We start from the raw sequence: 16985 nt of genomic DNA, 5'->3' as shown, positions 1-16985 counted from the left end.
GATTGAACTTTTATATAGTTGTTTCTTGTCATATCTGTTTGAGGCTATGTCTCATCTTACAGAACATTTTGTTTTATTGAAAGACCTCAAAAAAAATACCCCCCCTAAAATGTACTCTTGATTCTTCTAGTCAACTCTTGTGCTCCCTTTCTCCTCTGCAACATTTTCCATTAAAACAGTAGAAACGTATTAATTTAATACTTACACACACATAACTATGTACATCTTCAAATATTGAAGTTTTACCCTCCTAATAGGAAGAAATGTGAAATGTCCCAAACTGACAGCCACACTTATAGACTTGAGTTAACCTAAAAGAAAGGTTATCCATGCTAAGATGCATGGTGCAGCCTGTGCTTCTACTAGGTGCTAACTGGTTTTGTCTTACCTTTATAGTTCTCCCAGTTAGGAAAACCCCTGAATGCTTTCAGCGAACATTATCTCTATCCAGTTTCTTTTTTTCCTCAGCCATTCATTCTCTACCAGACTGTAACCAATTTCTCTTTATCATATTGTCTGCATGGAGACATGAGAACTAGACAGCCATTTTCTCTTTATCAGATTGTTTCCATGGAGACATGAAGGCCAGATACAGAATTTCGACTAAGCATATATTCATTTGCTAGAAAAAAGCCTCATAGTAATAGGTATTCTTTGTATTCTTTTTCATTTACTTGCTTTCTCTTAAAACTTGTTACTAAATCAGTCTAGGGTCCTTAATCCAGATATATCCCCATGCAACAATGAGAAAAAGCACATTAGTTTTTCTTTTGTCATGATTTTTTTTCCTTACATTACCGTGCATACATTTCTTAAAACTGAACAAGAAGAAAGAAAGAAGGGAGAAAAAAAAAACAAAAGTACCTATTTACAATCGCCATTACACTTAAAAATAACTGAGAAGACTTTACTTTATAGCATGCAAAGAAAAGCATAAACTGCAAATATTAAGAATGTTTTTTTCTTTATTTGCATTTAACTTTCTGCCCTCTCTTCACCTTCCCAAAGCATTTTTCAAACATTAATGACATGAAGTAGGACATATCATTTAGAATCCCGCACAGGTCCAACAGATTCTGAAAAAAGTCCAAGATTTCCAGATTTTCTTGCTGTGTCATATTTCACAAATATAATTATTGCATTTTAATCCCACATTAAGTTACTGGTTTTATTGCTGTTCATCTCCATCTCCCATATACTGTCTCTGCACCATTTCCAACATACTCTCGATTCTTCTAGTCAACTCTTGTGCTCCCTTTCTCCTCTGCAATATTTTCTGTTAAAACAGTGGAAAAGACATCACAGATATATTCTCTCTGTGGTCTTTATTGCCAGAAGAACATGAGTATTTCCTCCTTAGAATGCACTTTATCAAAAAATTATTTTGTCCCTTCAGGGAAAAATACCTTGAAGACGGCTGGGTAGAGCAGTTTGAATTTTTACATCTTCTCAAAATTCCCTGAATAGTGGAATGAATTTACTCCTCTTCTTCCTGGCGTACACTGAGTAATCATTCTCCACAAATACTCTGCTGTGTCCCACTTTTAGTATTTTGCCCTTCTACTACAGTTTTGTCAGAATTGCTTCCTTCTGCTGGTAAGATTGCATATTTACTATTATAGGTGTAGGTTGCTTTCTCATAGTCAGGTTTGGAGCATAAACACAATGTGCCCTTTCAACTAACAGCTCGTGCTGTGGAAGAGCAATCCAGTTGCTTATTTGTGTTTTCATAAAATTAATGCATTCTGTTCCTTCCAAGTTCCCCGGTACTACTGAAAATCTCAGATTTTCCATACATGCTCTGTTTTCTAATTCTATAATTTTTTTAAACATCTCTTCCTAAACAGTCTAATATTCGGCCAGCCTTTTCTTCATTTCAACCTCTGATTTTTGCAGCTTTATCACCTTATCTGAATATCTGTTTAAAGCTTCTTCCATTTTTTTCAGCCTTTTGTTGTTTGTGTTGATATACTACATCAGTGTTTCATTTATTTTAACCAAGTCTGTGCGCAGTTGTCTTGTATCTTCTTGTAGATTATTGGAAGTCATGTCTGGAGGTTGCATTGCTTTTTGCTCAACAGGTGTAGAACTTTCCCCAGTCACTGTTTCTTCCTCACTTTTTGTAGCTGTTTTTTTTTTTTTTTTACAGGTGCTCTGTATTTCTTTTTTCCTGGTATCCAGGTGGTACACATACTAGCCAAAAGTATCCTGGCCTTCTCTGTTGAGTTTCTGTTTTTACACTGTGAAAGCTAGAGTTAAGCTATTACTCAAAGTGCAGACATTTTGGAATCATCTCTTTTTATTGTAATCTTTAGAATAAAGGGGTAAGAATTCTTCATATTGTGGTTGTGCAGAAGCAGTTCTGGCACTATACTGACAGAGAACTGAGGACTTCAGAGAGTATGTCCAGATGTTTGACTCCTTTGTGCCAGGGAAATAGGGCAGGCCAGTATCCAAACTCACCCTCTTCTGGTGGTTGCTTCCGTTGTCGTATTCTTCTGCAAATGCATGGGAAGAACACAGAAAGACAGGTCTGAGCACTCTCTAGTAGAGTAAATGGAATTATTGCAGCTTTCTTCAAGAAAGTTTCTGCTCTTAGAGTATTGTGAAGCTGCTACTTGGACTTTTGTATGATATTTTTCCAGTGCTGTATTCCAAACTGGATGTGCATTGAAAAAGTGGTGCTGGCTTTGCCTTCTTTGTACTTCAGGACATGTCCTTCATCCAGGTTTTTGGTCAGAGACTTTCAGAGACTTACACTGCTTGGTAGTGTCCTGTTCATTTACAGATACGGTGAAACAATGTTCCTTGCCATAATTACAGTACAATTGTGTGACCATACTCTCAATAAATACAGATGTTGGAATGGTAGACTTGCTTGCATGTGTACACACACACACACACACACACACACACACACACACACACACACACACACACACATTCAAGTGTGCATACTTTGACCATACCCCTCCTCTTCAGGGGTATTTTGTCCTTCATTTTTATATTAGAAATACAATGTTGGTGACATATTTTGTATTTCCCCTCATGGTGCAAAGTTCTTTGTGTATGCCTGGGGAAGAGATATGTAAAGATTATTTATACAAGGACAAAAAAATTAGAAAAGGAAAAGCATTTCATTTCTGAAATCAAAGAGAAAGCAAGTTAAAATAAACAACAGTATACTTAACAGTTAAGCTAGAAGTAGCTAGTACTGAATCACTTTCGTCATAGAACCGGGGGGAAGAATTTTGGAATATTTTCGAAGCACAAATTTGCTTATGTAAAGTAGGTGTCTATCTCTTTTTGTGTAGTGGCCTACTGTTTAAATACAGTTTGTACTTCTAAACTGCAGAGTTCATATAAAAATATGATAGCTCTGAAATTTAAAAATAAATTCTGTCTGGATGCTTTGTTATTAATGGACAATTGGCTGTTAGGGGATTTTTTTCCTCTTTCACAGCAGACATGCAAAGATGTAGTGAGTCTTATGCTTAGCAGTTTCTTTGGTTGGTTCATTGATTGGTTCATTCTTGCTGTAGACAGAGTTGTGCCTGGCATGATATCTTCTGGGCTTCTGTAAAATCTAAAAAAATTGTTTATTTTGACAAAACAGGTGTAAAGTGCAAATATTTTTTTTTAAATCTAAGTCCTGTACTAAATCCACTATTATTTTTCTAAAGGTGTTTGAAAAGCTGCAACTTTTGAATCCCAATGTTAAATCTGAACAGATATTGATGTCCCCAAGGTCCTTTATAAAACTTCAGACTAATAGGTAAGTCAATAGTTTGGTTGTTTATTTCTCTTTCTAGTTTACAACCTGTAAAAATGACAGAGTATCTAAATGCTTTTTCTATGTTCCTTAGGTGTTTTACTTAATAAACTGTCTTGCAAGCTGAATAATCAAAATAATTTGGTAGTCACTGTAATCACAATAGTTAGTTTTCCAAATGTAATTTATAGATATAGTGACTGCTGCTCAGAACTTTGGATAAAAAAAATGCATGTAATTAATTTGTTTGTTTTAACAGGGAGGGATTAGCTGCTGTCACTTATGAAGTGCTGGATTGTTCTGATAAAGCTGTTGTAGTAAAGGTTGACGAGAATGGCTTACTGACGTCAGGGTCTCGAACTGGGCTATCAACTGTCAAAGTGAATTCACAGGAACCTTTTGGTATTAACCAGACTGTTGTTGTAACAGTTAAGGTAGTGGACATTTTTTATTATTAATATAGTATAAAAGAAAAATTATATAGAGCAGAAGCTGAATTTTGTATTTAATTTTTGAAACTCAACAGAGGTGAAAAATGACTAGTTCTAAACATGTATTATCATATATAAATTACTGTATATGTCAGACTTGGTGGCCTTCAAAAATGCTGTGTTTGACTTATTCGCAGGTCATATGGTAATTAAAGATTCCTGCCAGTAAAAATAGAAATGTCAGAGAGAGAGAGAGAGAGAAAAACCATCCCCAACGATGAGAACACGTTTCTTAATGATTAGATAACCATTATGGGTTTGGTAACAACTTCCTTGCTTTTGAAGAAAGTAAAAGTAATATTGGCCACAGTAATGAATTTCAGTATGCTGCAGTCATTCACAGCTATCTTCCTCCATCCCAGTTGCTCTTCCAGTAATGGGCAGGGGTCGTGTATTTCATTTTGCTATGTCATGTGTAGCCATACAATCCTAATCCTAATTGCTGTAGTGTCAGTTTCAGCAGTAGCTGTATCCCCACTCCCACCCTCATCCACTATGCCTAAATTTTCAGCTGTACCAGTAATATAGTTTTTATTTTATTTTGCTGCTGAAATATTAATTCTATCAGTCACACTTTCCCAACTTGATCAATGTAATTGTGAAAAAATGCTTACCTCTCATAGTAACAGAACACAGATCATATAGCCATCTCCTGTCACTATGCTGGGTGGGTGAATAAATGGGGTATTGCCCTGCTTATTCATTTATTCTTCAGTTATCCATTTTATTCTAATATATCTGCACTTATTTTTGACAGCTTGACTACTACATGGCTCAATACATTTTAATGTTATGTTTTTATTTATTTATTCCTGTTTATTCTTATTTTTGACAGCTTGACTACTACATGGCTCAATACATTTTAATGTTATGTTTTTATTTATTTATTCCTGTTTATTCTTTGCTTACTGGGTTAGACCCTCAAGGCTAGTGGCCTCTGATCGGAGAAGACCCAAGGTATTTATACTACTAGGAGAAATTTTGCCAGGGCATCAGTAAACTTCTCTTTTTTTTTTTGATAGGTACCATGGGATCTTTTACATCCACCCGAAATACTACCATCTCAAGCAGTAACCTGGGGTCGGAACAAAACTCATGGCCTCCTGTTCTTCCAGCACCAAAGGCAGTTGTGCTGCCTGTTGTACGACTGACACAGCATGCTTTTGGTTCAAAAATTGCCCTTGATTTATCAGTGAAATTAACTCCTACAGAAGTATATACAGTAAATCCTTTGTATGCATACTCATTTAAAAGGTGATTTCTTGTACTCCAGCTTTTCAACTGGATATTAGTAACCTTTCAGAAGCTGTTTTATACAGGAGTTCATTAAAGAGTGTTCCCTAGTGAAGTGAAGCTGTTTGCCATTGTCAGATGCTATCTATGTATGTATAATATTAACTAGCTGTCAGCCCTCTTCTGCTAATTTCAATAAAACTTTTTTGCAAGAAAATAACATGTCCTTGCTTTTTGTTAAAAAATGTAGATGTAGAGATAAGAGCTTATAGCAGCTATAGTTTCATCAAGCTATTGCTATTCCATCAGAAGTCATCCATTACTCCAGCTTTACAACCCCTAATTGTATTTATACCAGCATATAAAATCATGCACTATTTCTAACAAAATTAATCTATTTTATCATAGACTCCATTTGGGATAACCCCTTAAAAGTAACCCATTGACACTCCTACTTCAATGGTCTTAAAACTTGCACTCTACCCATTGTAAATATCACTGTGTTAAATATATTGGGTCCACCTGTAAGCTTGACAGGATAAACTAAGTCAACTTGTCCTCTAGAAAAACCTTCCTGATCTACTTAAAAAAAAATTAAGCAGTGATTTCCCCTTCTGACAGTTTTGGGGAAAGTGGGCCCATGAACATGTTTAAGCTGTAGATAATTCTAGAGGATACATAGGTAAAATGTTATTAATCTTCTCCCCTACACTGTGAAAGTCTGAGGATTTCAGCTCTTGATTTTATCACTTTCCAGGTATTATGTTTGTAAACCAGCACTAATGGCTTTTTTTCATTTAGTAGTACTAACAGGTGAAAATTCTGTAAGGAGGCAGCACCAGAAATCGTGTCATTGGTTGCCCATACAGCCACCAGAATCTATGGTCTTTTCATATTTTATAACTTTTGGACATCTCCTGAATACAGCTACTCATCTAACTTTAACACCTCTAGCATCAACTTTGGAAATGTATGCCACCCCCCCCAGGGATTCTTGGTACTTTCTTGATAAAAAGTAAAAAAGCTTCTTCTTAGTTTTATCTGGTACAAGGCAAAGCCAATCCTTAAATGAGAAGCATTGACCATTTTGAAAGAGTGGAGAGCATTAGGCTTCTGAATCTGACTTTCTCTATGCGGTGCATATGCTGTTTTTTCAGTTACAATCCAAGATGTATGAAACTAGGCGGATGGGTATAGCAGAGTAAGTTTTGAACTCTGAGAGATGAGAACTGATTAATAAACTATGGACAGTAATATTAAATAGGTCTGGAGGATCTTTCCCTTTTAAACAGCCTGTTTCAATGTTCTAGAGATTATTTGGATGAAAATGTCTCCTCCTTTGGAAGAATTTTATCCTCCCTATAGGATGCTCACAGATTGCAAGAATAGAGGAAGAGTTCTTTAAAAGCTGGCAGAGAAAGGTTCAGTAATAAAATATCGGGACAAGATAAAAAGAAAGATTTCAGGTCAGTAATAGGAAGAAACTGGAATATGAGGGGTTGGTCCAGCTCGCTAGGAAATTGAATTGTCCCTCAGGAGGCCAGTATAAACCTGGGTTGATGGCACTTTGACAACTTGGTAAATTCAGTAAGCATTTGATTCAGGTATCTACTTAATTTAGGCAGCTCTGGGATACCATCAAGATGTAGTTGAAGGGGGTGTGAGAACAGGATCTGCAGACTCAGTTTTCCTTAGAGGAATGGAAGCAGATATGTGGTCAAACTAGGTGTTCTACAAAAAGCAGAAAGAGCAAAATATTTGCACAGAAGTGTCTTCACAAATGTTTCTGTACCCCTTCCTGAATTGAGCACAGGTCTTCAGGTGCATTTGAGACATGTTGGATTTAGCAAAGTGGGCAGGAAAGCACTTAAGGCATATTTTCTGGTCTTATGATAGGATGCTGGAGTTTAAGAGCTGTCTCTGGGCAATGCCTGACAATGTTTTTCAACAGGCGTTCCCTCCTACTGAAACTGTTTCTACTAGGGAATGCCCCACAAATCTTGTTGCTACTGAAAAGGAAGCTCCTATTTTTTGATTCTGGTAGCTGCTAAACAAGCAATTGTAAGGAATTGGAGAACAGATAGAATTCTAGATGTTAATCAAGTAATGGAAATGCTGACTGAGATGGAGCAAAGGGACATGTGGGGCTCCAGGGATACTGAGGAGATAGCCCATATTAAAAATGGGGTACTTGGATATTTTTGAGCATTTATTATGAAGTAAGTGGATTCTTTAATAACATAATTTTTCACCATCACATGCTTCCTTTCCCTTATTTAACTCATCTTTCTGTTTTAATCCTTCAGTAAAGTACCTTATGTCCTTACAATGATAGTTGCATTGTTTCACATTCTAATAGACTTTTGTTTATCTATTAATCCTTATTTAGGATTCATTTGTAGAGCATATATTTATACATTCATTTTGTTTTTATATACAGATGCTTATTCATTCTTCGTATAGCTAAGTTTATCTTTTTTATTAGTTGCCTTTTGATCTGGGTCATGGCTGAAAAGGGTCATCGGACCAGCCCACTTACCTGGTTAATGAATGAGTTAATAAACAGTCCTTAACAGCTTGTGAAAAATGGTGTTACTTGCATGTAACAATTTTCAAGTATTTACAGAAATGTTGGCCACTTTAAATGTGTGAAGCAGATAGTCTTATTCTTACTGAGAACCCATTGTATTACCGCCCTGATGCCCCAGTGTCAAAAGACCCATCAAGTTTATAAGGATAAACTTAGTTGCCACTGAAATAGTTAAAACATAAGAGGAATGCAGTTCGCTACTAATGCAGCAAGTCAGCAGTATTTTAGTAGTAACTTAAAATATCATTTAGAAATTACACTGTTGTTAGCAAGCCTACTCAGATCTTTAAATGGAGACCTGTGTCCTTTTGTATATAACAACAGTTTTAAGTCTGTAAATCATTTGTCAAATATGTAAATCTTTTCATAAGGAGTAGTACTCAGGGCTGACTAAGCAGAGAGAGAGTGATATGCTCATCACTGCACTGTTCAGTAATGTTGTTTACAGTTAGAGATGGATAGATGCTCTAAATGTTTTCCTCTGAAAACTTTTAAGAGCAGAGACATCCTTCATCCCGCCCCCAAATAATCATGGAAACACTTTTATACATACAGCCAAACTGTAACATACACAAGGGAAAAGAATAGTGTCAACAAATGTACTGCTCTCAAGAAACACAAACCATATTTACACCATAGACCTTTTGGAACTTTTTTATTATGCAAAATCCATCAAATAAATTGTCATATCCTATTCTGTTATGTCTTGCAGTTACTTTCCCACAGCATTGCAATCTTGCAGAATAGCTCAGAGCTTCATAAGATGTCATGAATGTGCCTTATATCTTGTGGCCTTGTCAGATGGACACAGTTTCCAAATAACTGGTCCACCTATCTTTTACGATGACTAAAGGATCTGCAAGAATTCTACATTAGCTTGTAGAGAAGAAAACTAATTCTACAGAGTGGCCCTAGTTGCTTGACATTCCTTACCAAACGATCCAAAAAATAAATCTCAGCAATTCAGTATTTAGGAAGTGGCTGAAGTCCCCTTAAGCAAAAGAAGGTAAATGTGACTGCTTCAAACTTACAGGTTAATGCCTACTTTGAAACGGTTCCCTACTAGATGAATGAACACTTAAAATGTCGAGTACGACATACTCTACGGCTTTTAAGCGAACGTTCATCTAAGCAAAACCTAAGAATTTCGAAACAAGGCATTTCTAAAAGTTATAGTTGGCCAGCCGGCAGGAAGCCAATGACTGACGTTAGAACGTTCACCTTGTCTAGGCGTTCTTACAGTCCTCCACTGTGGTGCGGTATTGTCGTTCACCCTGTGTAATGTTATAACAGTCCTCCACTGTGGTGCGATCTCTGAGTTGGTATAGTTATGTAGGGAGTGGATGGACTTTATTTTGTTTGTTGATTTGTTTTTCTGTTTTGTTTTTTTGGGGGGGGGTTCTTTTGGGGGGGAGGTTTTAATGGTGTACAGTACATTTTAGCTGTCAGCCATTGGCTTTCTGATGGCTGGCCCAACTGTAAGTTTTCAAAAGTCTTTGTTTCGACATTGGGTTTCATTTAGATGAACTTTCACTTAAAAGCTGTTGAGCATGTCGTACTCAACATTTTAAGTGTTCGTTCATCTAATATAGACCCCTTTGAAAGAAACATAGCTATATTTCTACTTATAATAATGCTTCAGTACTAGCAGTCAGACTCCTCTCATAATTTTGGTACATTTGTATGTAAATTCCGTATCCTAATTGTACTTTCACCACTATGATTAAAAAATATTCTTCTAAAGGAGGTCTTGTCAGCATTGCTTTTTGTTACTTTTACTCTTCCATCTATTGGTTTTCATCCTTTTTTATGATAAAGTTTCTGTGCTTTCATTTACCTTTGACCTTCCTAATTTTTCTAACAGGTTAATATTTTGTTAATCTTTCTGCCAGGTCAGTGGCATAGAGGGATAAAGCCCCAATTATGACTTAGGCAACTTGGGTTTGGTTAGCATCTTGGGTGAATGACCGTGCTGGCAAGAAGGATGGGTGGTACTTTTGCTGGCAATGGCTAACACTCCAGTCTTGTGGAATGAAGGTCTGACAAGCATCAAAAGCAAGAGCAAATACAAGAGGGCTGTGCACAGTGGCTGCCAAAGCTGGTGACTGTGTCTGCTGTCCCCGCATGTGAAGGAGCACCTATGCTGGATTGCTGGCAGCCCCTGTTGTGATGCGGGTGTGGTCATTACTTCCAGTGGAGGGGTTAGGGCCATAACTAAAGAAAGTCTCCCTTGCAGAGATGCCAGTGAGAGCATAAACATCCCTGATGTTTGCCAGGATGACAGCTTCCTCCCTTGCAGGCTGTTATTCTGGTAGAGGAGGTGAAAGATACTTCACCATCAAGGATTGAATATGCCGATGTACCATGGGTGAGGCGCAATGGCTAGTTGACAGAGGGGAGAACAAGATAAAGCAAAAAGTTTATATGTATTTGTAATGTTTCTCTGTGAAGTTCTTAAAGTTTAGTGCTATTGCTGTACTAGTGTATAAAGTATTACTTTACAATGCAAGGTAATTTATGATACGTAGTCGTACTCTGATTGATATTCAGTTTGTAATACTAAGAAATGTTAATATTTAAAAAGCATAGTTGTTTATAATCGTACCATAATAGATGTCCTTCTCTTCACTGTTGCAATATTATAAACAGAAGGGATCACCCACCCAGACTCCCAACACTCTGCCAGTATACCAAAGCCTAATGATCTTGTGTGTCCTGTACATCACACCCATGCTCCCCTCACAGAATGTAGGGCATAAAAGGAATGTACAGATGCAGCTATCCTGAATTGCCCAAGAAGAGAACAGTGTCCAGAGAACAAAGGAGCTTATGCCTATACAGAAGGAAGAAATGCAGAAGAAAAAGAAGAAACCCTCATCCCAGAAGGGAATCTAAAACAAAAATATGTCCTTCTGTTGCAGTATTCTAAACAGAAGGGAGAGTAAAAAAGCTCAAGAAACAGAATGGGAGGTGAAAGACTGAGAAGAGCACACAGTGAACCCATGTAAAATAGTTCTAGCAGAGCCTGTTCTGGCCCTAGAAACCATACCCAACTTACAATGCGTAGTAAAGGTGTGCATGGAAGGCCAAGTAACAGTTTTAAGGATGGAATTGATGTCCATCCCCTTGAAGAAGGCACCAGAAGAGGCAACAGCCCTAATGGAATGAGCTCTAACAGAAGTAGACAAGGAAATTTGCCAAGAAAAGTATAACAAAAAGAAATGGCCTTGGATATCCAGGAGGAGATAGTGTGCTTAGAAACAGCTAAATCCAGTGTCCTGGGATGAAAGGAAATATAAAGCTGATCAGACTTACAAATGGCCTTAGTTTTATCCAAATATTACCTAAGCTGTCTGGGCAAATCCAAGGTATGCAGGACCCTATCAATAGCAGACTGAGGAGAATGGAAGAGGGAAGAGAGTTGTACCGACTTATTCAAGGAAAACTCATTTACTACCTTCGGAATAAAAGGAGGATTAGTACGGAGGGGCATACTGCCCCTGTGAAAAAAAAAACAGAAAGGAGTGGCCTATGACGCCCCTGCACTGGCCCAGTAATCAAGGAGCCTCAATCCTCACCACTGGCAACAGTGAGGGACATGCACACTGGGAGGATTACAGGTACATACACAGTTAAGTACAATTTCCCTTAAGAGCACTCAGAGATCACAGTCAGTCTAGGGCTGGTTTTTCCCTCTTTCTGCAGATCCCCAATAAGACTCCCCACTGGCACAGCTATAGGGTTAAGATCTCAGCTGAGGGACCAAGCCAAGACCTCCAGCAGTCTCTCTGTCCAACCAGTGCTTTGTGTCCCTGGCCAAGTTGCTAACACACACACACTTTGAGATCTGGTTTCTATACAAACACATACACACACATCTAGGTAAGGCTGGCACAGGTTTACTAGCTATGCCCCCTTCTGCCCAGACTATAAGGTAGTTTCCAGTGCCACCAACCCCTTATCAGCTACTATAAGGCCCTTACAAAGGGTGTCCAGTCCTACTACGTAATGTTACTATTATCCAAATGGTAGTTTGACCAAGTGCCAGGCTATTAGGAGTGGCCTGTACAGTGTCACCAAATAGACAAGTACTCTAAGAGCTTAAATATGTCTCACAAATATCAGCCACAAAGATAGGTTTAAATATATTTAATAATAAATAACAAAAGAACAAGACAATACTCAGTACACAAACACAGTAACTTCATAGTTCAAAATCACAGGAAATATTTCAAAACAACATTGCAGGACAGTCTCAAATACAGAAAGCATCTAAACTAATCTTTACTATATTCCTACCTATATCTAAAAGAGATACTGTGCCCTGAATCTTACAGACAGGCAAGTGCAGATGATGATGATGAGTGGATGTTCTTGCTAGGTCCAAGACAAAATACAAAATGCCCAGTCTCTCTCTCTCAGAGAGTTCCCAAATTAATGTCAAACATTACTGCAGGACCAGCTTGGATGACATCACTTTGTCACCTGACTTCAGTTCCCAGGCTAAACAAAAACTTAACATCCCTGTGTGAGAAATACATATCTTTCAGATATTTGCTTAGAACTGTGTAGCTGCTAGGGAGTCATAAAACAATAAAACACTTTACATTTTAAACCTAGTAATTACTTTTCTTTAAAGACAATAGAAAAACATCCATCTCTAGACTTTGTGTCTGCTACTGAACTGAAAGATAAGATATTTTTGTTTATGGCCCAGCTGTAAAGTAACTTAACCTCAACTGTTCTTAAGTTCTGCAGTTTAATTTTCTGTGTTCCAGCAGGGTATGCTGTGGTTACATTCTTGAAGTTCGGTACATAACATATAGTTCTGTATAAATCATATCAATATTCACAAAGGACATATAATTATTTATAAAATTCCAGATAGCTGGGCTGGCAGTGTCACATGGCCATAAGGGCCTGGAGGTCAGAAACCCTCTGAGCAGAAGTAAGAGCCAGGAACAAAACATCCTTCCAGGTAGAGTGTTGCAAAGAAGCAGAATCTGCAGGCTCAAAAGGTACCCAAATCAATTTTACTAAAACAGAATTAAGGTCCCAAGGCGGAGGAGTAAGTTTCCTTGGAGGCCTAATATGCAGGATACCTTTAAGAAATTGTTTTAGCTCAAAACAAGAAGCAAAGGAAGATTCAAGGGCAGATGAGCAGAAATGTCTGACAAATGGGCCTTCACAGAAGAATAGGCCAGGCCAGACTGGAGCAACTCAGACAAATAAGAGAGGACCAAAGGGATCCCCACTGAAAAAAGGGTCCTGATTAAGAGCATGGCACGAGACAGAAAATAATTTTCATTTGGACATAAAAGATTTTCTGGATGAGGATTTCCTTGCCTCCTATAAAACCCTGAGCACGTCCTCAGAAAAGAAGTGCCTGAAAGGGATCAAAACCCTATCACCCACGGTGTCAGCTGAAGAGTGGAGAAGTGAGTATGAATAAGAGATTTCTTGTCCTGTATGAGAAGGTCTGACTGGTGAGCTAACTTGTGGTGATTGCCCCTGGCCAGATGCATTGAGGAGAACCAAGTGCTATCTTGGCTAAAAGGGAGTTGCTACAAGATCTTTGGAGACGTCCAGCTGAATCTTCTGCAGGACTCTTGGAAGTAGAGGAGGCGGCGGGCAGTCAAAAAATGAGAGTCGACAAATTAATGGCTTTATAACTCTTTATTAGTCGACAGTGGTGGAGGGTTAATAGTTATCAGTTATTGTTATGATTATACATCATTATTTCACAATACATATTATTGATTCATATTTTATTACTTAGTAATTTTAGGTCTAGATACGCTAACTTTTACACCTGTTTTATTTAATGACAGTATTAAACCTATATTGAGTAGCCTAAATTTATGTTATATTATATGCTACATGTCATATTTTATATTTCTATATTATTATTTTTATTATTTAGTGAGATATGATTAATATTATATTATTTTTCTTGGGTAGCTGTTCTAGTTATTTAGATACTTAGGACAGTATGCATTAATTTTATTATATTTATTATAATCATTACATTAGTTATTTTACTTGAAAGCAGGCAAGATACAATGTATGCATAGGTAATTTTTGATTAGGAAGTGTCGCGCTTCCATTATTAGTATTTATGCTGTAGGTTGAATATTGTTATTTTTATGTTATTATATACTTTACATATTTATCTACTTTATAGAGTTTAATAATCAAAATATTGGGCTTTTTTCTTTCAGTTTCAAAGCCTGCTATTATTACAGTCTTGGTGTATGAATTTTTTATTTTTGAATTTTTTATTTTTTATTATGTTAATAGAGAATTGCAAATGCACCTTAGTTAGCTGTGATCTGTACCTTTAAGGAGCTAAAGGGAGAGCAAGGGGCATGGTTAAGTGTTTCAATGCTGGTATTTAAACTCACTTGTAATGGTGGGAATGTTTTGCTTGTCTGAAGAAGTTAGTGCAAGGTACTAACGAAAATCTTTTACAGTGGCTTAATAAAATTTGTTTTTCATGTTTTTTACGTTTTGGACTGGCCTGAGTTGAGTTCTTGGCTTATGAATTAGCGGTGGTTTTCTCTAGTTTACCCTTCCTCCTGCTCCCAGGAAACCTGACAGGTATTACAGACTCACTGACTCTCACAAATATATTTTCAAAAATTTTAATGCTGACCCAGAAGTCATCTCTCAGGGACCTAAAGGAATTAAAGCAACTTCAGCTAAGAATCCCACCCCCTCAGATAGGCATTCCCGAGCTTTAGACAGATGGGGTAAAAAAGTATACACCTCTGCTACTCTTGCTATTAGAGCATTAAATTTTCAGTTCCACATGCTGAAATATCAGCAGTATTCCATGGAACTCCTCAAACAAAAAAATATATTCCTTTCCTGCTTGTGCAGAATATAAAGAATTACAAGAGCTAATGCATTCTGCAAGACAAGTAACTAAGCACACTTTGCAATGTGGCTTTGACGCCCTAGAAGCATCTTGCAGGGCAGCAGTTACTGGTTCTGTCCTTAGAAGGCATGCTTGGCTTAAGGAACAGACCTTGCCAGACCATGACAAATCCAAATTATTGGACGCACCATTGAGCAAAGAGAACTTATTTGGCACCAAGGCAGAAGAGGTCTTAAAAAAGATGGAAGAAAAAGCTAAATCTATGCAGACAGGTAAAGACTTCTTACAGATCCAGCTTCCGAGGTTCAGTAGGCATTGCCGCTCCAAACACTGGTCCTTTCCTGCCCCCTCCAGGCTAGCTCAGCCCAGACCCAGGGGAAGCAGACCCCCCCAGACAGCAGCCCCAGGGAATGCAGAGATCTAAGCAATGGAGTTCCTCCTCTTCAAAAACAGGGAGTGCAAAGCCACCCCATTATGGTAAGAACTCACAGTGGCTTTACACTTACACCCCTTACCTCTGCCCACCTGCTTGTGCCCCTAGGAGGAAAACTCTCCTTCCACGCAAGCAACTGGGTCACCACTACCAACGACCGATGGGTCCTCACCATAGTGTCCCAGGGATACAAATTGTATTTCCACACTCTGCCAACCCCAAAAGGATTCCCAGATCTTCCTCCAAACCAGTGGGCAGAGGCCAAAAAGCAAGTCCTTTCCTTGCTCTCCATGAGGACAATACAGTATGTTCCTGCAGAACAGATAGTCCAAGGTTTCTACTCCAGACTCTTCCTGGTACCCAGAAAAGAGGGCACATGGTGCCCCATCCTTGATCTTTCCATTCTAAACACCTTTCTGGTGATACCAAAATTTAAAATGCTCACCCTCCAGCAGCTTCTACCACTGCTTTTCAAGGATGCTTGGTTAGCCACACTAGACATAAAAGAGGCCTACCTACACATCCCACTCAGGAAATTGTGCAGGAAATACCTGCATTTCAGTGCAGGAACTATGCACTTTCCGTTCTCTGTGCTTACCTTTGGCTTAGCCACTGCTCCCAGAGTTTTCACAAAATGCCTGGCTCCCGCCATTGCTTTTTGCAGACAAAGAAATATTCAAATTTACCCATACTTAGACGATTGCCCGATTCAGGCAGACAGTCAGAAAAAGCTGTTACACCACCTGACATTTGTAAAGGACCTACTGACCTCCCTGGGGCATACTATCAATGAAAATAAATCAAAACTAGTCCCCACACAAAAAAATTGTATTTCTGGGAGCAAGCCTGGATACAGTATCAGATGGCATTCCTTACTCAAGAAAAACAAGCCTACCTGACAGGCTACTTCTCTCAACTAGCCACCAGAACCCAGTTAACTGCAAGGAAAATCCTGCAAGCTCTAGGGTTGATGGCTTCCTGTATCCTACTCATTCCACATGCCAGACTGCATATGAGGAAACTACAGTGGTACCTAAAAAGCCTTTGGTGTCAACACTCTCAAGACCTGGAAACTTTCATACAATGATACCTTGTCTAAGGAAAGATTTTCTTTGGTGGGCAGCAGCTTGCAACCACAACAAGGGACTTCCCTTCTCACAACCCCACGCCAACCAGACCCTCACCACAGATGCATCAGACTATGCCTGGGTGCACACCTGCCACTGGAGCCCAAATCAAATACATCTGCACACCAACCAAAAAGAGATGTTAGCTGTCCAGCAAGCCCTGACAGCCTTCAGACCCCTACTCTCCCCGGGGTCTCTACTGATCAAAACAGACAACACAACAGTGATGCGGTATATCTTCAAGCAGGGAGGGACTCACTCTTATCCTCTCTGCAGGCTCGCCATTACCCTTTGGCACACGGCCTCAGCCATACAGCTACACCTGCTAGCACAATTCCTGCCAGGCTCTCTAAACTCTCTGGCAGACAACTTAAGCAGAAACCTGCTAGACCCACATGAGTGGCAGCTAGACCACAGAACCTTCACCCTTGTGACCCAGAAATGGGGTACCCCGAAGGT

At 38.6% G+C, this 16985-nt stretch overlaps 1 protein-coding gene across 3 annotated transcripts in view; it reads left to right on the top strand.

The window, feature by feature from the left end:
* The window catches only part of NUP210 (nucleoporin 210), a 2490054-nt gene that overhangs the window by 1707391 nt on the left and 765678 nt on the right, over window positions 1-16985 (top strand). For all 3 annotated transcript variants that reach the window (XM_044078102.1, XM_044078101.1, XR_006365597.1), the window contains 2 exons: window positions 3684-3775; window positions 4032-4206. In XM_044078102.1, the coding sequence (XP_043934037.1) occupies window positions 3684-3775; window positions 4032-4206 (267 nt within the window). The remainder of the gene's footprint in view (window positions 1-3683; window positions 3776-4031; window positions 4207-16985) is intronic.

Source organism: Protopterus annectens, chromosome 7.part0 (assembly GCF_019279795.1).
Source record: "Protopterus annectens isolate FY-2018-M chromosome 7.part0, PAN1.0, whole genome shotgun sequence".
Classification (NCBI taxonomy): Eukaryota; Metazoa; Chordata; order Ceratodontiformes; family Protopteridae; genus Protopterus; species Protopterus annectens.
This window is presented reverse-complemented; position numbering and strand designations above follow the sequence as displayed.